Below are 23162 nucleotides of genomic sequence, written 5' to 3'. Positions count from 1 at the left end.
GAGTGGAAGCCCAAAATCTCTGTAAATGTTTATGAAAATTAATAAAATATAATTATAGGAAAAAAAAAAAAATCTGGCTGAACAAAACGCAGTCATGTAAAAAGCTTATTTAAAAGCTAAAAAGCCTAAACAAACACAGTGTTATTACATCTACTCCTCACCTACGGATTCTGTCACTATCCAACATTTCACATTTAAGACAACAGGAAAAGAATCTATTATCTGACAATTTTGTACATTCGTGATATATGTCTGGTTGTAACGAATGCCAAGGTTTAAGGGTAGAATATGCTAAGGTTGTTATATGCCAATTTGACTGGACCATAATGCCCAGTGTTTTATTAGTTATATAATCATGAAATCTGGAAGTTATGTAATGTTGTAGTCTCACTCCGTTTTCTCGTAACTGATTTTCATATAATCACCTAGTCTTATGAGGAATGAGTAGGTTATTCTGTCCTTTTTGTGCCTAAGTAGATAAAACAGACACTTCTGGAGAAAGAAGGGCAATCTCTTCCTATGCCAGTTGGATCCAATTTGACAGTACACAAAAATTCAAAAAAAAAAGAAAAGAAAAAACCAAATAAACAAACAAAACCCACACATTTCAACACTAGAGAAAAGGTAGTACATTTTATTTAGAATTATTTTTTCATTGAAAAGTCTTATGATTAAGATATTTTAACTACTACCTATCCCGAATGCTTTTACCAACTTATTCTGATCTAATATTGCTATCCTAGCATCACGGTCCCCGTTAAGTACTTATCTGCCTCCACTTCTCTATTTTTCTTTTTTGCTGCCTAGCTATTTTGATGTTGTACTATTTTACAAGCTACCAGCAACCTGTATGCAGGGCAGATTATCAGAGAGGCTGGGCTCTATGAGGAGAAGTGTGGCGTCAGGATTGGTGGAAGATCCATTAACAATCTGTGTTATACAGATGACACAACCCTGCCTGCTGAAACTGAGGAGGACCTCATGCACTGGCTGCAGAGGGTCAAGGACTGCAGCCCTCAATATGGACTGAGGCTCAATGTTAAGAAGACAAAGATTCTCACCAGTGGACCAACTGGCAGCATCAGGATGAATGGCGAAGAGATTGAGATTGTTCACAGCTTCAGTTTGCTCGGCTCCACGATCAACACTCTTGGCACCAGCAGCCAGGAAATCAAAGAAAGTATTGCCATCGGAAAGTCTGCTGTTAGGGACCTCTCTAAAGTACTCAAGAGCAACGGAGTGTCTCTGGAGACTAAGGTGCGTCTGATACAGGCCATGGTCTTTTCAATCACTTGTTATGCATCAGAGAGTTGGACAATGACCAAGGAGGATAAAAGGAGAAATGATACCTTTGAACTGTGGTACTGGAGAAGAGTATTGACTGTACCATGGACTGCCAAGAAAACAAACAGATTCATCCTGGAAAGGGTTAAACCGGGTGGCTCCTTGGAGGCAAGGATTCTGAGGCTCTGTCTAACATACTTTGGACATGCTGTAAGGAGGGACAGGTCCTTGGAGAGGGACATCATGCTTGGGAGGGTGGAGAGACAGCACAGAAGGGGAAGACCCTCTATGAGGTGGATTGAGTCAGTGACTGGGGTAATTGGGGTGGCTGTGTCAGAGGCAGTGCGATTAGCACAGGATAGAGCAGGGTTTAGGGCTGTTGTACATAGGGTCGCTATGAGTCGCAAGTGACCCGAAGGCACATAACAACAACAACAACAACAACCAGCAATGTATAAGAGTTCTAATTTCTCCATGTTCTAGGTCATATAGTAAATCTGTGTTTAAGAAACTGCTTATCTTGTACTATTTTGCATGCTACCAGCAGAAGAGATGAATTTTCCCATGTTCTTCACAACACTTTGTCTATTTCAGCCACTGAGTGACTGGAAAGTGGTAATTTATTGTGGTTTTTGTTTGCATTTCTCCAAACATTACCATATCTTTTAATGTGCTTACTGACTCTTTTTCACTTCTTTGAAGAAATGTCTATTAAAATTTCTTGCCTTATTTAATCTGAATTTTCTGTCCTTTTTTGTAATGGTTCTAAGTAAAATTTCATCATCAAACTATATGACTCGCAAATAGTCTCTCCAATCTGTGGCTTGATTTTTCAATTTATTCTTTTTAAAAATTGTAATTATTTCCTTATTCAACTGAACCCATATTATGTAAACAAACAGACATACCTATATTTATAAACCCTGTAACATGTGATAGATAAATACACACAAGTACCTCAGAGATGTGCTGCTATTTGCAGTAGTTTCCACACCAGTACTGATTTCTGTCATAAGGTCTGATAGGGGAAAGTTTTCTGCAAGAAAAGAAGAGCATTACAATTACTGTCTCCCTCAGTTATCCTGAATAAACAGGAAACAAAATTCCCCAATAACACAAACGAGCAATATACACGATGCATTTGCATTTGAATTATGGCGCTGGTGAGGAATTTTTAATATACCATGGATTGCCAGAACAACAAACAAATCTGTCTTGGAAGAGTATTGCCAGAATGCTCTTTTGAACTGAGGATGACAAGACTTCATTTCTTGTCTCCTCAGTCCATACTTTGGACATGTCTTGAGGAGGGTCTTTTCTCTCGAGTGGGACATCATGTGTGGGGGGAAAAGAGAAAGGCCCTCAAGAGAGATTAACACAGTGGCTTTAACAATGGCCTCCAACAGAGCAATGATTCTGGGGGCAGAGGACTTGAGAGCATTTTCTTCTGTTCACTCTAAGTCAGAACTGGCTTGACGCCCGTAAGAACTACTACTCTATACACCCACCGAGAAATTATACCTCAAGAACAATTTAGGCTTTTTGTTTTGTTTTTTCAAATTTTTACTTTATATTGGTTTGCTTACAAAGTGCATATACATTGTGTTTCATATTATTCTTCATTCACATTGGGTTTCATACAATCATTCCCACGCATTATACTTGATAAAATTAACCACCACTGGACTATGCCCACCACTACCCTGTGTTTTCAGGTCCCTGATCGATCTCTCCCATGTCCTTTACTCCCTCCCTCCTCCCAGGGAGAGGCTTTTGAGAGAGCACAATCGGTGGCTTCTGAGAGCTTGACTGGAAAGCAATCATAGCACCTTCCCACAAATTCTGAGCTTTTTAGATCCTAGGCCAAGTTATGTGCTTTTTAAAGTTCTCATGTTGTCTGTGTTCATGAGATCGTATCAGAGCTCTTAAGGACAAATTAACTTTTAACTGTAGATATTCAAGTGCACTTGATTAATCAAAAGATGCGCCATGGAGGGTGGGTGAGTGATGTGTCCCCCTTCCCTTCCCAGAGGTCCTGGGGTGACTGGAACCATGTAGTAGGACCAACTGACAATCAATAATTAACTGGCACCTGGTGTCACATACGAACAGCTAAAGGCTTTACACACACCAGCCTCTCAATGTTCACAACCCTGTGTAAGTGTCCTGGCTATTCCTCCATGAGTATTTTAAGGCTTGGAGCCCTGGTAGTACAGAATTTAACCACTCAGCTACTAAACAAAATGTCAGCAGTCTCTAAACCTGCTGATGGCTCCGCGGCGGGAGAGACCTGGTGACCTGCTGCTGTAAAGATCACAGCCTGGAAGACGTCAAGCAACAGGTGGACTCTGCTCTAGTGTGTCACCACCTGAGAGCACACAATGGTCACAGGTTTAAGGAAATAAGGTGAGTGGCAGAGCTGGGACACAAAGCCAGGTCTGCTCAGGTGCAGTCTCGGGCCTTGGCCACCACACCACGCATTTCTCTTTAAGCTATGGTTACTTTATTTGTAGCCAGTGTCCTTATATATACAGTACCTATATCATCGTAGCGCTCCACCCAGACTACGGAAACTCTGGTCTCAGGTCCAAGGGGAGGCACAGGGCGCCCCTGAGGCAGCTTCTTCATTCTGGAACTGGGACTGAGCTGTATGAGGCAGGGGAAGCAGAAAAGAGGAATGGAGATTAAAAGCAGATTTCAACTACCCAGTCGGGCACAGATCAGGATGGGTGGGTGGGTGTGAGGGTGTGTGTGTAGTGGTTTTGCCAGGTGCTGTCAAGTCGAGTGCAATTCACAGGAACCCTGTGAACAAAAGATCTGCACCCTGCCCTGCCCTGCCCTGAACCGTCCTCACCCTCTGCAACACACTTAAGCCTATTGCTGCAGTCGCTGTGTCAACCCATCTGGCCAAGGGTCCTTCTCTCTTTCGCTGACCCAGGAGTGGGTGCGAGAAACAAAGGGACAGATCATCTGGTGGGAAATCATTTAGGAAAATCATGTGAAATACATTTACAAAGAAGCTCTTCTTTGGTGACCCAGTTTCTTTATTAATCTAACCTAAACCAAGGAAATGAAGGTCTGAAATTGTCAAAGGGAAAAAATAAAGACTATGGAACAATTACAAGAAAATAGCGGTTTACATGCATTTATGCCTTAAAATGAAGGCTTACAAGAATTCCAGGGAGCTCCAGTGGCTTGTGGTAAAGGGCTGCACTAATCCTAAGGAACAAGGTTCAGATCCACCAACTGTCCCTTGGGAGAAACCTGGGCAATCTCCTTCTGTGTGATTTACGCCTCTGAAAACCCCGCTGGAGGGTCTGCTTTGAGTTGGTTCTGACTCAACAGCACTTGACGACCACATAACAATTCCATTCTCTACTTCTATGGCCAGAAAGTAGTATGCTTTCCTTATCACTACTTGCCTGGAAATCCTAAATTTTTAAAATGCTCCTAATTTAAAAAATTCTGAATGCCTAAAATGCTCCCAATCACAAGGTGTCAAACTCCTTGTAAGGTACAAGAAAAAGAGTTGCCCGCACCTTCCCAATCACGGCAGTTTGCTTCCCACCTACTCAGCTTTAATGTTTTGTGGTTTGTTGTTGGTTAGGTTTTTTTTCAAAGCCAGTAAGGATTACGTGACATCCTTTAAGCAAGCCAGCCCAACAGTTACAGGATGCAGCAGAGATGACCATGTACTAAAGCCATAATCAGAACACATGCACATAAAGCAGAGAAACTCTTAATTATGGCGGCTTTTAAAAAATGAAACTGCTTTATTAGCACAGAAATTAATATCTCTTTACCAGGTGATCTGAGGCAAGGCCTCCAGCTTCAGTCTCTAGATTTAACAAAAAATAACTGTGACCAAGATACTTTCCCTTCTTATTAAAATAGCTGAAATGAAAAAGACTAACAAAACCAGTTATTGACAAGGATATGGGGTACCTGGATTCTCAAACGCTGATGTTAGGAAAACTTCTAAATACCGTCTTAAAAAAATGCATACATATACCTATTTTACAACCTAGCCATTTGACTCTTAATTAACCCAGAGAAATTAAAATCTATTTCACATAAAAACTTGTTCACGAATATTCACACCAGCAGGCTTTTTAGATATTGGCAAGGTGCTTATTTAGAATGTTGTTGTTGATTGCCTTTGAGTCGAATACGACTCAAAGCGACCCTATGAAAATGCCTGAAGCCCCTACAACTATCAACATCTATCAAAGTTCATAGAGCTAGAATACAGGGGGAAAAATGCAAATGTTTCTGAACAAATTTGGAAAAGAAAATGTGGACTTGATCTTCCTAACTCTTGAGTTCTTTTTTAAAGTTACAACAATAGAGACAATGCAGACTGGCATAACAATTGACACACAGATCAACGGAACACACCAGAGTTGGAAACAAAGGCGCACCTCACTGATGACAAAAGTGACTGGATTAATAGATTAGTGGCAGTGGCCAGTCACAGCTAAAGACCAGTTTCTTAATAGTATGACAGATTTTAAGATATTCACAGTATCCCAAAAGACTTACTTCTCAATTAATGAATTCTTTTATCTAAACAATAGCAAAGATATGAGCAGTTTCAATTCATTACATATTTGCTCCGTCATAGGTATTATGAAAATATTCTCCATAAATTCGTAATTACAAAAAAAAAAATTCGTAATTACCATTAGCTGGTATCATTAATTTTTAATTTGAATTTTTCTGATAACTAATGAAGATGACGATCTTTTGTATTTATCTGCCAACAGTATATAGCCTTTTCTGAAGTGCCTATTCAAATTTTTTGCCCAATTTTTCAAGATTGAGGTTGTATTAACAGTATATATTACCTCAAGAAATGACATCTTAAAAATACTGATTCTAATGCACACCTATGTTTATTGTGGTTTTGTTCACAACAGCAAAGAGTTGGAAACAACCCAAGTGCCCATGAACAAAAGAATGGGTAGAGAAGCTCTGGTATATTCACACAATGGACTACTACACTGCACTGAAAAACAAGGAACTTGTGCAATATTATACAAAATGGGTGACCCTGGAGAACATTATGCTGAGTGAAGTATCTCGGTCACAAAAAGACAAATACTGTGTACTGCCACTGTTATAAAACGGGACTGACATCTGGGTTGGGGGAAGACTGAGAAAGAGGGGATAAATTATGTATACTGCATTGAAACAGATGAGAGAGAGAACTATTTAAAAGGGGCATATGATTAGGTATTATTGTCAAGTCAAGACAGGAGTCCACAATGAAGGCTACATAGTGGAGTGGACCTGGGGGGAGGAATTGTCACACAATGAAAGAATTTTTCTTTTACTTTTCAAAGAGAAGAGCGAATTGGGAGGGAGGGGTGGAAAGGGAGAAAAGTGCAACAACGAATGAATGGAAACTCTAAATCTCTGTAAACTTTCATTAAAATTAATTAAAAATCAGAGTGAAGGCTGCATAGTGGAGTGGACCTGGGGGGAGGGATTGTATAACAATGAAATAATTTTTCCTTTACTTTTCCAAGAGGGTAGTGTACTGAGGGGGAGGGTTGGGAGGGGAGAAAAGTGCAACAATGAATGAATGGAAATCCGAAGTCTCTGTAAATTTTCATTGACATTAATAATAATAAAAAAATGAATTTAAAAATATTGATTCTAAAAAATATGTATTGATTCTCTGAAACCAAAAATATGAGACCACATAAAAAGTAGAGGCTGAACTAAAATCTTGCATTATCACCTAACACTGACTTGTTCATCTTAAAACTATGAAATCTTTTTAAATATAACAATTGATTTAAAACTCAGTATAATTCAGAAAGTTATACAACTTGATTTTTTTAAATCTTTTTTAAAAAATTAATCTTTCATTTATTTTTTTATTCCCTTGTTGTGTACCATCAAATCGGATCCAACTGGTACAGGCGCCTGCCCCTCCCTCCTTCTCCAGCAGAGCATCTGGTGGATTCGAATCGTGAGCCTTTGGGATTGCAGTGCAGCTTCTTGGCACTAGGTCACCAGAGCTCCCTTAAATCAATTTTTAAAGATAAAAATCTCTCCTATAGCTCTGGTAGCCTAGTGGCAAGAATCTGGGTTGCAATCTCAAAGGCACAAGGTTCAAGTCCACCAACTGCTCACTGGAGAGAGGAGCAATCTCCTCCTGTACCAGTTGGATCCGATTTGATGGTACACCCACCCCACCCCCCAAATAATAAAAAAAAAAAAAAATTTAAAAAATCTCTCCGATAGCGTCTTTCAAGGATATATTTATGTTAAAACCAATTTTCACTATGGAAAAAAGAAAATAAAATTCTTGTCTAGTGGAAGAACAACGTCCGTCAGGCTTACATGTCTTTTGGTTCCCCCCCTTATCTGCTCCAAATCAATGATCTTCTATTCTTTTTATATCATTTATTGTGAAAAATTCCAAATGCAAAGAATTTGAAAAGGCTGTAAAATGCTATATTCCTACTATTGAGAATCTGAAGTTGTTGATATTTTGCCATATTATCTTAAACTACGTATATAATATTTGAAGTATTTGTAAGAGACAAAATGGTGTTTTCACATAAGATTTACACACTAATAAAAGAATCAAGCATATATGAATAGTCAGTAGGAAAAGATTTAAACACTGAAAGACATATTCAAGTTCACTCATCATTAAAGAAGTGCAAATAAAAACAAGGTATTATTTACTCATCATAATTGGGATGGGAGTGTCAGAGACAGTGCGACTGGCACAGGACAGAGTTTAGGGCTGTTGTACATAGGGTCCCTATGAGTCGTAAGCAACTCGACGGCACATAACAACAACATTGGCTACAAGTTATCTCATCTTTTTTTCCTCTACCCTTGAGAAAGCAAGCTGGTTTGGGTTGCTCACTTTTCATTTATAACAACTCACTTTTTTCATTGTGGAGGCGGAGGCAAACTCAGCATTCAATTTTTTTGAAATTTCCTTAACTGCCTCTCCATTTGGGTGTTCTGGAACTACATCCCTATTTCCTCTTTGGACATTGTATATATCGTCATTAAGGATAGATACCTCTGGTTTTCTATTTTCAGTGTAGAATGTTCATTATACTTTATTTCTTTGTCTGGGTCAGTTTCTGAGTGATGTTATCAAGCTAATGCCAGTTTGCTATCTGTTGGCTCTTAGTTCAAAGAATTCCCTTTAAGAGTTCTTGTAGTACTGGTCTAGTTTTCATAAACTCTCTAAGCTTCTGTCTATCTAGAAATGTCCCAATTTCACCACCATATCTGAGGAACAATATTACTGGGTATGTAACTCCTGGCTGGCATTTTTTTTAAAAATTGAATTATGATAGATCTCAATATTTTCAGTTGAGATTTATACAGCTTTGGGTTCACTCAACTTCTTAAATGTGCATTCTGTAATATTTGGGAAATTTTGTACCAACAAATATTCAACAATTTCCTTTGTGCTTTCTTTGGTTTCTTCCTACACTAGAATTCCAATCACACGCCGCTTACTTCTCTGGATATTGTCCTACATAATTTTTTTTTTTTAATTTATTTTATTATTTGTGTGTTTGTACCGTCAAATCACATCTAACTGGTACAGGAGGAGATTGCCCCTCCTTTTCCAGCAGAGCATCTGGTGGATTTGAATTGCGTACCTCTGGGATGTCCGGCAGGAAGCTCAGAGGAGGGGTTAGGCATCTGACTAGCTGAAGTTGGGCACCTCAGAGGACAGCCTCAGACCCCGCAGACCCATCCCATCTTCCCAGGTAATCGAAGACGCCAAACCCCGCGACATCCATTCCAGCCCAAGGGCCTGCAGCCCTCGGGCCAAGAAAAGCCTATCTACACACCAGTTCTACAGGATGCATCACCTTTGATCGGGAAACATTACAACTAAACTTCAGAGACACTGATCCCAACATAAGGAACTACCATCAGCTGATGTGTTTGAAATCACAGAAGCCATGGAAGCTTCATATATAAGTTATTAGATGGAGGGCTGGTGAAAGGGAGATAGATGTGAAGGGAGGGGGTAGAAGTGGATGGGTATCCTGCTGGATGGTGAAGCAGGAAATAAGTGGGTAAAGACGCATGTGAGAAAGGCAGGGACAACACTGACACTAAAGTTAACTCCGCAATAAGGGATATACCTTTAACTTGCTGGTCTGTCTGATACTTCTCTAAATCTGAACATTCACATTGAGACAGACTAGGAAGAAGGATTGGCCATCCACTTCTGAAATAGCAGGCCACTGAAAACCCTATGTACAACAGTCTTGGCACCAGCAGCCAGGAAATTAAAAGGTGCACTGCCATGGGAAAGTCTGCAGTTAGGGACCTCTCCAAAGTGCTGAAGAGCAATGGTATCTCTTTGGAGACTAAGGTGCATCTCATACAGGCCATGGTCTTTGCAATCACCTGTTATGCATCAGAGAGTTGGATAATGACCAAGGAGGATAGAAGGAGAATTGATGCCTTTGAGCTGTGGTGCTGGAGAAGAGTACTGAGAATACCATGGACTGCTAGGAAAACAAATAGATTTGTCCTAGAAAGGGTTAAACCGGGTGGCTCCTTGGAGGCAAGGATTCTGAGGCTCCGTCTAACATACTTTGGACATGTTGTGAGGAGAGACCGGTCCTTGGAGAGGGACATCAAGCTTGGGAGGGTGGAGGGACAGCGCAGGAGAGGAAGGCCCTCTATGAGGTGGATTGATTCAGTGACTGGGATAATTGGGATGGGAATGTCAGAGACAGTGCGATTGGCACAGGACAGAGCGGAGTTTAGGGCTGTTGTACATAGGGTCGCTATGAGTCGCAGGCGACTCGACGGCACATAACACCACCACCACCACCTCTGGGATTGCAGTGCAGCTTCTTGCCACTAGGCCGCCAGAGCTCCCTTGTCCTACATAATTTTTTTTTTTTTGTCCTACATAATTTTTATGCTTGCTTCATTTCTCTGATGGTTCCTCTAACAGATTAGTATTAAAGAATGTGTTCTCCAATTCAGTAATATAATGTTCTGTTTCTTCAATTCTGTTCATTTGTCCTTTCCTATGTGTTTGTTATTTCTACAATCTTAGTCTTATTATTCTGTGAATTTTAATTTGCTATTTTTTGTGCTTATAGTTTTCCATTTATTTTATTTACTTGGACTTGAGTAATTTTTCTGAATTTGTTTTTATATTCTGTGTTTTTCACAATCCATAGCAGATACTATCACTCTTTTGCAATCCTTAAGAGGAAGTTTTAACAAAACTTTTGGTATCAAAGAATTTCTGGTTCCATATTTTGGTTACTTTTTTATTTTTTTTCTTGTCCTGATTTTTTCTGAGAAGGCTGAAATGATTTTCTGTCTTGGCAATGCTGCAGTAGTGGTCTCTTCATATCAGTTTGTTTGGACATATCTGATTTAACTGTGCGGGCGTGTTATGTCAACTGTGAGTCTGGTAATCCTAATGCCTCACCTCCTGTCTTCTGGTGGGTGTGATAGGGGATGGGGATGGGGGTGACTTCTCTGTTCACTGGTTTTGTAGAAAAGCAGAGGGCAGCCTGGGCTGGGGTTGGTTATAGTTTTTAACTGACCAAGTGGAGAAGGAGCCAGTTTTTCAGTCTATGGCCTGATAGGTGATGCTGCAAGAGGTGTATGCATGGATGGATACTGCTGCTGTCTTTCCTATCATCAGTGATATCCTGGTGTGGATAGTTCTGCAGCCTTGGTTTCTCTTGCTGACCAGCCAGCTGTTCAAATTGGTCACACTCTGCACATGGTTCTGTGTTCTTCCTCCTCATTTGATGTTTTCTTTCAGGTTCTTCCTTCAGTTGGTGGTTGAAATCTTTTCTTCCCAAATTCATTCAGGGTTCCAGAATAATCACCCCTATCTGTTATCTTTGTTTTGGGTTTGGATGGCTATTTGTTAAGCCCACAGTTTTACCCAGAAGTCAGAGCCTATACTTCTCCAATCTCCTTCTCAGTCATTTTCCAAAAAGGACTAAAGGTAACATGAAGGGAAAAACAGAAATAAGAAAGAAACAACATCTCCTGATAATCAAAGTATGAAAGCAAAAAGCTCTCTTCCTAGAAGCTGTTGTCTGCCTCCCTTGGTATATTCATCCATGTCCAGGGCCGCTCTAAAACACTACCATCTGGGTAAGGCCAGACTTCTAAAGAACACTGCATGACAGTGATGTGGAATGCACAGCCAACAGTGCACCTTCTGTGCACACTTCAAAGGTCTACCAGAAACCCTGGCTTCAGGAGGAACACATGAGGGCACCAAGCGTACCAGAAATGGCTAAGCCAAGGACAACGGTAAAGGCGGTCTTACTGTGAAGCTATTTACTGTAGGCAAGAAAAAAAGAAAATATGGAAAATTTTATTGAAAACATTAACACAATGAGTGAGAATGATTGTATGAAACAGTATGAAGGAAGGAATGTGTGAAACAAAATGTATAAACACAATGTATATGAATTTTGTATGGAAATTAATACAAAAGAAAAATAATTAAAAATACAGTAAGTAGGAAAAGATAAGAAAACACTGTATATATTAGAATTTCATTAAAAATTTAAGTGTTCACATGCTTAGAAGAATGTTTATCTTTGCATCAGAGTGCTAAAAAATTAAAAAGAATCCTATTGTGATAAAATTGCATTACTTATTCAGAAACATATAAATAAACTGATTTTTTAAAGAATGAGTCACAGCTGACTTGAGTTTTCAGAGGCTGTAAATTAAATAGGAGATTGCTCATCGTTCTTTTGTGAAGGAGCTAGTGGATTTGAACTACTTGTCTCTAGGTTGCTAGCACAATTCCTTATCCATTAGGTCACCAGAGCTCCAAAATGAATCAGTACTTGCCTGTAATTACTCTGCAGGTTAAAGCTGAGCAGCTTTTCTCACATGATTCTGTAATTATTCAATTTCATTACAAATTTCTGGAGATCTAACAACAAAATGACTTACCCTCTGTGAAGAATTAAGATTGTCTGTATGATTGGGGAAAAGCTCAAGTGTCAGAGATGGCTGTTTTAGAATTCCTGGCATAAGATCCATATTTGAATCACTATCTTGGTCCGAGATGTTACTTTCTAATGAATCAGCTAGAAGTAAAAAATGGAAAAAATATTATAATACCTATTACTACTACTCTAGAGTAAAGGTGTTTAAATTATGTGAATTCTACTCTAAGCTAAGTCACTTATATAGAGTCCTGCCTCCAGAACAAGAGCTGATCAACCTTTTCTGTGAAGAATCAGGCCAGAAAGACTTAGATTTTATCATACAGGTAACATTCCTTTTAAAAAAACAGGTTGACTTTGGTCTGTGGCTTGATTTCCTAGCTCCAGTTTTAAAGAATAACTGAAATCAGATTAGAAAATACTTGACTTCTTAGATCTAAAATAAGCTAAGTATTTCCTAGTCTGATTTCTGTTATTCTTCAAAAGGTTTTGATTAGAAATTGAATCATGTAGCACTTTAGCAAGCAGGCACCAGGGCATCCAAAAGCTACAGAGGACCTAATCCTCATGAGGAAGGCACGATCTGGTTGGAAACAACAACACACAACTACAAAAGAAAAAAATTAGGAGGAAGCTGAGTTGGAATGGGGTACAAGTGGCGTAATGGCATACTTTTTTAAGAAAAGTAAAGGTTCTCAGCAAAATAAGACCTTCAGTTTAGATAAAAAAATAATTATTGGGGGGGAGAGAAGTGCAGCAATGAATGAATGGAAATCCAAAATCTCCGTAAATGTTCATTAAAATTATTGAAAAAAATTATTGAAATAAAATTTAAAAAAATAATTATCAGTTTTCATCCTAAAAGTCTTGAGTGCCTTTTTTAGGCTTGATACGGTTTCTTCCACTCAGTGTTAGGGATCAGTCACCTATTATTATAAAATCCTTTAGTCATAGGATTCTATGTGATTCTGTATAAAGGCTCTCATGTGGAAAGAAGAATACATTCATAATTTTAAAAAAATCAACTGGTTGGAAAAATATGGCTTCTATGTATTAAGATATTTAGGTTCATGAAATACCAAAGAGATATAAGAGGGACTGTTTCAATAGTTAAAAATCATTACTGATTCAGCCTGCTTGTCTTTAACTACTTCTCACAAGTTAATCTTTCCATAATCTATCAGACACTAACAACGCCTTTGAAATTTCTCCCAATGCAATAATACTGCACAAATCAGTGACAGCTAAATGACGTCCTAATATAACACCACACAAGAATGCTCTTACTTAAGGACTCCACATGAGAAGGAACCACAAAAGCTATTTCCGTAAGGGCATCAGCATAATACAGCACCTTCTTCTGTCCATTGAAAATGCTGGCCCCAATATCTTCAGAGGCAATCACTTCATCTAGGAATGAGAAACACTGCTTCAAAAAGTGCAAAAATCCCATATCATGTCAAACTTTTTATTTCATGGAATTTTAAATGGTTAATAAACAGCAATAGTAGAAGGTTATGTTTTAGATTAATACTAATAAGAGTGTGTGAAGGTGAAAAATTTAGGATACTGAAATAATAAAGTCTTAATTTGAAATCATAAAGTCTTAATTTCATATTCTGGAATTTTCAGTTACATAACGCAGTTAATGTCCTTCAAAAGCTAAATGCCAGTTTCTGTTATTTGCACTCATAAACAACCAATTCTATTCATCAGAATGAAAAATATGCCCATTTTTTATACGAGTGTTTCTATCTTTAAGCTATGGGATCTTGGCAGACCGGCCTTCAGGTATTCAAGTTCATGTTAAACGGGATGTAAAAATAAAAATTATAGTACACCCCCAATGATTTGATTCTGCCTTGGTTAAAATGTAAAGAAACTACAGGTCACCAGTGACAACAATATTTAATAGGTAATCCTGAGAAAAAACCAACAACTCTTATCATTTAAACCATTAGACTTACATGCTACCTTTCTCAGAGAGAATATTAATTTTAGTGACCTCAGGAGCTCAAGGAACAAAAAATCGTAAGTAATTATGGTCACAGGCCCCAAGTTTACATTCTAATTGCCATGGTACCTGTTATCATGATTAAAGTTCCTTAGGAAGATTCACAGAGAAGGGCAAGAATCTCTCAGAGGTGGTCATTATTTACCACAAATGCCTTTTACGTCGTATTACAACAATATTAACTTTTAACTGGGAATCAATGGCCAGAGCCGATAAAACATACTTGTTTAAAAAAACTGTATTTGTTGGATAAACTATGCTCATTAGGGAACTTTTTTAGTTGTTATAGATAATCTACATGTATTAGAATATTTTCATAGAAAATGGAACTTGTTCTCTCACACTTAAAAAAAGGAATTTATCAATCTTGTGATAATTAAGCCATTATTTTTATATTAATTAACCCCATCATTTTCTAGCAGGAATGGCATCCACTTTCTAAACAACATGCCTCTAGAAACTCTATGAACTTTGATAAATGATGACAGTTATAGAAAGGCTTCAGGCCTTTTGTTCATACGGTTGCTATGAGTTGTGCTTGATTCGATGGCAATCAACACAACATTTTCCATGTATCACACACAATGAAGATGTCTAGAAGAACATACAATTATTAAGCAACTCCCAATGATGACTGGGATTAGAAGAGGGAGAGTTTTCCTTTGCAAACTGTTTGGGTTTTCTTTTTAGTAAGGCTAAAAAAACCTCATAGTAAAGAGGGAAAATCTTGAGTAACACAAAGTAAGAAAAGAATAAGGGATCATTAGGAGTTTTACCTTGTTCAGATCCGTCACCATCATCGCAGCTGTTAATAGACCAACTGGTGGAAACATGGCCGGTCCATCCAGGGTGTCTGCCTATATCTACTGACCAGCCAAGGGAGAGCAAAAATTCGAGGAAGTGGGGCTGAACAGTTCTTGAAGATTCTACATTCTTTAAAATCTGAAATACATATCAAGAATCAGCTATAAAAAAGGAAGAAGAACATAAATCCAAACAAATCTGCACTGGTTAGCTTTGAAGCTTTTGATAAATTAAGTCCAAGTTAGAAAATATAATAGACTAAAATACTGTTGTTCAAGAATTCAAATTAAGACAAATTTGGGTTGCAATCCTGGAGGAGGGATTGGTCAAACTTCTTAATCTCATTAAATCCCCAGTTTTTCATCTGTAAAATGGGAACAAAAAGGACTATGAAGATTAAATAAGTTACACTGTAAAATGCTCCGTTCTTTCCCTAGCAAAACACTCTGGAACTAGACACACACATGCAAAAACCAAATCAAGTGCTACTGAAATGTATCTTAACTCAGGGCAACTCCCTGAGTGGGAGCAGAATTGTGCTCCAAAAGGCTTTCAACAGCTGAGTTCTGGAAGTACCTCTCCAGATCTTTCTTGCAAGGCTCTATGGGTGAATGCAAAAGCAGGTATGTCAATGGTCTGGACCACTCAGGAAGGCCAGATGCAATACTAAGCAACAGAAAAATCACAACATCCCCATCTTCAAAGAATTTATTAAGTGGTTAATGACAGAGAATCACTGTATACGTGAGTAATTAAATTACTAAACGTGATAAAAATCTGTAAGAGAAAACTATAGGCAGTAAATATTCAATAAAGAATAATAAATTAATTTTAAAATATGTTTCTTTGCCCAAGAAGAGAACAACAAATACGCATCCACTTCCGTAATAGCTTGCCTGCGGAAACCCTATGAACCTGGAGAGAGGATGAAAGACATACAAGGGTTGAGGATTCTCCTTCAAAGGGTTGCTATGAGTCGCCTGCAGCTCAACGGCCCTTAACAACAACAACAGTGCCACTGAAGTGATCTGAAGGTTCCTTCCTCTCAGTAAATGAAATACATGGGCTGGCTTCCTAACGGCTTCAGAAAGAGCAGTCCCTTACTCTAAAACAGTGGTGCTGAACCGGTGGTGACTGTGTGTCCAGGGGACAGACAGCCTGCAGCACCTGGAGATGCTGCTGGCTGTCAGACCTGGTGGAGTGCTATGGTAACTAGTGTGGACAGCCCAGTGCTGCTACTGAACACTACCATCCACCGTACACCTCCCCCAGTTAACAGCTAGCTCCAAATGTCAACAGTGGGTTTCTGGAAACCACTGTTCTAAAGGAAGGCAGAAAGAGAAATTCTCCCAATTAAAAAAGGAGGGAGGGAGGGAGGGAGGAAGGACAGACTAACTCCCTATGCCCATTCTAAGGAGCTCTGGTGGCACAGCGCATCATATGCTGTGCTGCCAACCCAAAAGTCAGCAGTTTGAACCTACTGGCTACTCCACAAGAGAAAAAGGCCATCTCCTCCTCCAGAGATTTACAGCCTCAAAAGCCCAACTGAGGGCCAGTATGAATCAGAATCAACAGCAGTGAGTTTGTTACTGGGGGTATGCCTATTTTTGTCCTTCTGTATCAGAATGTGTAGAGGTAAGATCCTGAAATCACCATTTTTAAAAGATCTTCTAAAAGACAAGTCTACAGACCACTAGGTTTCAGGTTTGGGAACCACTGAAGCAGTCCACCAGTGCTCATCAATTCTGTCAAGACCTGTTGGAGTCAAACTGAGTAAGTAGCACACAATCCATCCAGCAACACTACTGTGCCTAAAATCAAAGCTACTGCTGTCAAGTCAGTTCCAACTGGCAGAAGGAGATCACCCATTTTTAATTCCCAAAGAGTGGCTGACAGATTTAAATTACTCAACTTTCAGGCCTCAGCATGACACATTATGCCACCAGGGACTCTTACCACCATGTCATCATCTCTTAAGCACAGAATCAGTGTCTTCTGAAGTACAACTATCTAGTTCACTTGTACATCTTCATGATCTAATAAGGGCCAGCAGACAGATTTGAGAGCCAATTCTAGCTTTTACATCCCAATTTTTATTTAGAAGTAAAATAAAAACAATTTTACATTTTAGACAAGAAATTATATATATATGTCAAATGTCAACTCCTATGCCACCTGCTAACAGCCAAGAATGAACCTAAATCCACCCCGTCATAAAAAAAGGCAATTTCCAGAAAACTTAGTTGTGAACATGTATAACCTGTACAAAGACCAAGAAGCAGTCATTTCACCCAAACAAGGGTTTGCGGTATAGTTTACAGTCAGGAGAGGTGTGTGTCAGGGATGTGTCTCTTCACAATACTTAATCTGTATGCTGAGCCAATAACCGAAGTGCTAGACTATATGAAGAACAGGACATTGACTGGAGGAAGACCTAACAAGCTGCAATACACTGATGACACAACTTTGCTTGCTGAGGTAAAGGAGACTTGAAGGACTTACTGATGAAGATCAAAGACTGAAGCCTACAGTATGAATGGCATCCCAACGTCAAGAAAGCAAAACACCACAACTGCTCCAACAAGCAACACCCTGATAAATGAAGACTAAAGCTGTCAAGAATTTCATTTTACTTGGAAAAACAAATGACACTCAGAGAAACACTCAGAGTCTATCTGCTGTGTAAGACTTTTCTCAAGTGTTAAGAACAAAGACGTCATCTTGAGGGGGAAAAAAGCACATGCCTGACTCGAGCCTCAAATACACGCAAAAGCTGAATAATGAGTAAGAAAGAGAAAATGACTGATGCCTTTGAATTATGATGCTGATGAAGAATGAAGACGATACAAGGACTGCCAGAGGGCAAACAAAATCGTTTTCAAAGTATGATCAGACAGCTCTTTAAGGAGATGGTACGACAGTCTTCTGTACTGTGGGCCAGTTATCAGGGGGAACTAGCCCCTAGAGAAGGCACCAAGGTTGGTCAAGTGGAAGGTCAGCAAAAAAGATTTTCAATGACATGTGCTGTCACAGTGCCCGCAACAAGAGGGATAAAAATGAGAACAAGGATGCCACCCAACAGCAGAGTTTCATTCTTCCGTACACAGGGCTGCTATGAGTGAGAAAGGACTTGGCGCTATCTACCAACAATCTTGGGACAAGGAAAGGCACATCCCTGTCATTCTAACAGAGGTCCCAGAGCATCTTCATTGTTTGCTAGCCATCCTCAGCCCTTTAAACCGGAAGGAAACCAAGATGGTTTAGGAGTTGCCTTTAAGGTTTGTGTCCTCTCCTTTTACAGGCAGGAGAGAAATGGACACCACTCCACTCCACCTCCTGCCTCCCCCACCCCATCCCGCTTTGAATCAGACGCTAAAATTTGCTTCAAAACAGAACTCAACTCATTTAATTAACCCAGTTTTACTGAGGTCCTTTGAAAAACTGTAGGGGTCTCCTAGTCTTACCCCTGGCTACTAAATTCACCCTCACTCAAATTCATGCATATTGGACCCCATAACGAACTTCCCTCAACTTGACAAAACTATAATTCTCTTATCTCTGCGGCTTTCGCACATGTTACTGTTTTGTCAGTAACAATATGCTTCTGTCTTTTGACCCATCTCCAACACAAACCCTGAATACTTGACTGTCTTGTCCTGCAGGATGACTTCTTAAACCCAGGTTACGCTTTCCTGTTATGGTTCCTGTAACGTGGTTAAAGCTCCCAGTATCACAATATACCAGGGCCACTTATTTAATCATGTTTTCCTCTCCAGACATTAGTTCTAGGAATCCAGACACCTTACAGATCTTTTTTATCATTAAAACTCTAGCATGTAACAGAATACAAATAGTTATCAATATTTATGGGATCAGTGCTATAAAATGAGAGAAACTTCCTCATAAATCAGTCTTTCTCTAGGGCCTCACCAATAATTATAAATAGTGAATAGTTATAAGTAAACATAAACAGTGAATGTTGTTGTTGTTATGTGCCGTTGAGTCACCTGCGACTCATAGCGACGCTATGTACAACAGCCCTAAACTCCGCTCTGTCCTTTGTCAATCGCACTGTCTCTGACACTCCCATCCCGATTATCCCAGTCACTGAATCAATCCACCTCATAGAGGGCCTTCCTCTCCTGCGCTGTCCCTCCACCCTCCCAAGCATGATGTCCCTCTCCAAGGACCGGTCTCTCCTCACTACATGTCCAAAGCAAGTTAGACGGAGCCTCAGAATCCTTGCCTCCAAGGAGTCACCCGGTTTAACCCTCTCCAGGACAAATCTATTTGTTTTCCTAGCAGTCCATGGTATTCTCAATACTCTTCTCCAGCACCACAGCTCAAAGGCATCAGTTCTCCTTCTATCCTCCTTGGTCATTGTCCAACTCTCTGATGCATAACAGGTGATTGCGAAGACTATGGCCTGTATCAGACGCACCTTACTTAGTCTCCAGAGAGACACCACTGCTCTTCAGCACTTTGGAGAGGTCCCTAACTGCAGACTTTCCCATGGCAATGCGCCTTTTAATTTCCTGGCTGCTGGTGCCAAGACTGTTGACTATGGAGCCAAGCAAACTAAAGCTGTGTACAATCTCAATCTCTTCACCATCCATCCTGATGCTGCCAGTTGGTCCAGTGGTGAGAATCTTTGTCTTCTTGACATTGAGCCTCAATCCATATTGTAGGCTGCAGTCCTTGACACTCTGCAGCAGGTGCTTCAGGTCCTCCTCAGTTTCAGCAAGCAGGGTTGTGTCATCCGCATAACGCAGATTGTTGATAAATCGTCCACCAATCCTGACCCCACATTTCTCCTCATAGAGCCCAGCCTCCCGGATAATCTGTTCTGCATAGAGGTTGAAAAGGTATGGAGATAGGATGCATCCCTGGCGTACGCCCTTCCCAATTTTGAACCATGCAGTGTTCCCTTGCTCTGTTCTGACGACTGCCTCCTGGTCCAAGTATAAGTTTCGCATTAGAACGATCAAGTGTTCTGGGATTCCCATTCTTCTCAGAGTCAGCCACAGTTTGTTATGATCTACACAGTCAAATGCCTTTGCATAGTCAACGAAGCACAGATACACATTCCTCTGGTATTCCCTGCTTTCAGCTAAGATCCATCTAACATCAGCTACAATATCTCTAGTACCACGACCCCTTCTGAAACCAGCCTGGACTTCTGGTAGTTCTCTGCTGATGTGCTGTTCCAGTCGTTTTTGGATAATTTTCAGTAAAATCTTGCTTGCATGTGAAATTTTACTGAAAAATAGTGAATAGTTGTAAGTAAACATTTTATGGTCTTGGTAAACTTCTTAAACAATCTCAGTTTGATTAGCTAATTGTTTGGATTACAGTCCAATTCAAGAACATACAGGAAGGCAGTCCTGGTGCCCTACACATCTCAATACTGTCTGTTATTTTAGATCTTCCTCTGGCCCTTGATTAGCTATAATTGGTAACTGACTCCCCATTCCAACAGAAAGTTTCATTTCCCTGCTATTGTTTTCCACTCCTAACTTACCTCTGCTGTTAAACTTGTCCAAATGTGTTTTACTTTGTCTTCTGTATGTATGCTTTATTTCAGGTGTTATTTTCTCCATTAAGCACTGTGCATGCGTCTACAGAAATGGTTTGTTTATGGAAGTATTTGTCAACTGAGCTCCTCAAGAGGAAAGACTTATTATTCACTCTGACACAAACCGAGGCCCAGGGAAGATGTTCAGTAAAAGTTTTCTATTGTAATACTCTTCTTGGGTAATCATGCCTAGCTTTAGATTTTTGTGTCTGGTGAACTTTATATTTGAGTTTCCTTTGGAATTTTAAAATTAATTCCTTAAGGGTAATAAAGACATGGTACAATTCCTTTTTAAAACATACTCCTTAAAGGTCAAAAGAATTATAACTTGAAGCATCATAATTTATTAATTTTGTTTCTGGACTGGTTAATAACAAGGATTTAAGCATTTAAAACCCTTCCTAAACCAGTTAAGTATAAACCATGGAAAATTTTTTATTTAGTTATGAAAAAGCCACCAATAAATACTTCCCAAATTCTTACCTCTTGATTTGTCTTCTGACCTGGCTTCATATAGAAAATAAAAACTGTGTCAAAAGGACGACACGGCAAGAGATCCAGATACCCAATGTCATCAAAAAATCCAGGTATCGTGGAGTCAAGTGCAATAAGGTGAGGAGGTAGACGGCTATTTGCAGGTTCCTACCAGTGAGAAAAAAGAATTATCAATTCTATTCATTATCCTAATTATATAAGTAATAGTTACATGTGGCTGAATAAGAATCAAGTAAAAAAATTATAAATACTCTCTACACCCAAAATAAATTATTTTAAAAAACACATCTCTTTTATTCAGTATTTCTATTTATTTGCAGTTTTTGTCTTTATTGTTGCTAAAAAAACAGATGCGACATCTCAATGGGATGCACTGCTGAGCTGGCACCAGCTCACTGCCGACGCTCCAGCTGACTGTCAGAGGTGGTCAATCACACGGGAGGAGAACGCTCATCTTTCTCCCACTAGGGAGCTGCTGGACTGCACCTTTCAGCTGGCAGCACAACTCCCTACACACTAGGCCACCAGGATTGCGACACAGTGTATGTATATTTTGAATCCTATTTTCTTTAATGTGGTTTCTGGAACATCTATATGCTCTATGTATATATATGTACATTAAATTTTCAAAAGAACATGTTTTGTTTTATTTTCCCCCAACCTCTTAACTTTTCTGAAATTCTGATCTTGTCAAACAAGGTTCTGCACCATCTTACTTCTTCAGGAAAATATCCTCCTGAGATGGCAAAGATTATTGTTTTCTATGTTGAGATGAATTGTAATGGGAAAGTCAGCTGTAAGGGACCTCTCCATAGTACTGAAGAGCAATGATGTCAGTCTGGAGACTAAGGTGTGCCCACAGTCTTCACAATTGTTTGCTATGTGTAAGAGGGCTGGACAATGACCAGGGACGATAGAAAGAGAATCAGTGCCTTTGAGCTATGGTGCTGGAGAAGAGTGTCAAATATACCAAGGACCGCCAGGAAAAAAAACAGGTTCATCCTAGAAAAGGGGAAGCCGGGCTGCTCCTTGGAGGCAAGGATTCTGAGGCTTCGTCTGCCATACTTTGGGCATGATACAAGGAGGGACTGGTCCTTGGAGAGAGACATCATGCTTGGAAGGGTGGAGGAGTGGAGAAAGAGAGGGAGACCATCTATGAGATGGATTGAAACAGTGAGTAGGGTAATGGTGGTAGGTATGTCAGACAGTAAAGTTGGCACAGGATAGAGCAGGTTTCAGGGTTGTTGTACATATGGTTGCTGTAAGTTGCAAGCAACTTGACGGCACATAACAACAATACGCTGCCATGAACTGTGGGTCTGGTTTTCTAGTCTTTCACATAATTTTGCTAGCAGGAGTTGGAGTAATATCCTATAACCAAAGACAATAATATTTCTACAATTAAACAGAAGGGTACTCACACTATATGAAATAAGGAGAAGTGACAAATGGCCTCATGTCATCATCAATTCAGGTAAATTTTATTATTACATGGATTTACCACAAAACTTACCCAAACAAAAAATCTGCTTTATAGTGTATTCATTTTGAAATCATAGACAAGAAATTGTGGATGTGTCACAAGCTGTAAAGCTGTAACACATCTTGTAAGGCAAAGCTTTCTCATTCTTAAATTTCTCCTCTGGGTCTTGCAGTGAGTTTCTCAAAGGTAATTTTTATCAATATCACAGTATTTGAATTGTATTTTTAAACTAGATATTTCAAGTATATTAGTATTTTTGTGTAAAGATACCATTCTTTCATTTATTTTCACTATTGTATTGACTTTTTATGGCTTTCCAACTAGAAATCATATTCCGTGTAGCCTGTCTCCTTCCTTCTATTATTTCCTACTTCTTATTTGGTTTCTATATTATTTCACTGATTTTCCTGGCTTTGATACTGTGTATGCTATGTAAGATGTTACAATTCTGGGAAGCTGGGTGAAATAAAACTTCAATGTATATGTCTTGGGCAATTTCCTATTAACCTAAAATTATTTTAAAGTAAGTTTAAAAACATCCATGACTGA

The 23162-nt window shown here is 39.3% G+C and overlaps 1 protein-coding gene across 2 annotated transcripts in view; it reads right to left on the bottom strand.

Annotated features, from left to right (window-relative positions):
• Positions 1 to 23162, bottom strand: part of RALGAPB (Ral GTPase activating protein, beta subunit (non-catalytic)) — an 89189-nt gene that overhangs the window by 9654 nt on the left and 56373 nt on the right. For both annotated transcript variants that reach the window (XM_006881523.1, XM_006881522.1), the window contains exons 22-27: positions 21119 to 21277; positions 15033 to 15198; positions 13530 to 13652; positions 12247 to 12383; positions 3822 to 3930; positions 2242 to 2320 (exon numbers count right to left, since the gene is read on the bottom strand). In XM_006881523.1, coding sequence (XP_006881585.1) covers positions 2242 to 2320; positions 3822 to 3930; positions 12247 to 12383; positions 13530 to 13652; positions 15033 to 15198; positions 21119 to 21277 — 773 coding nt within the window. The remainder of the gene's footprint in view (positions 1 to 2241; positions 2321 to 3821; positions 3931 to 12246; positions 12384 to 13529; positions 13653 to 15032; positions 15199 to 21118; positions 21278 to 23162) is intronic.

Source organism: Elephantulus edwardii, unplaced genomic scaffold (assembly GCF_000299155.1).
Source record: "Elephantulus edwardii isolate Elephantulus edwardi_28Jun2011 unplaced genomic scaffold, EleEdw1.0 scaffold00015, whole genome shotgun sequence".
NCBI classification, from domain to species: Eukaryota; Metazoa; Chordata; class Mammalia; order Macroscelidea; family Macroscelididae; genus Elephantulus; species Elephantulus edwardii.
Note: the sequence above shows the minus strand (reverse complement) of the source record. Positions and strands in the feature narration are given on the sequence as shown.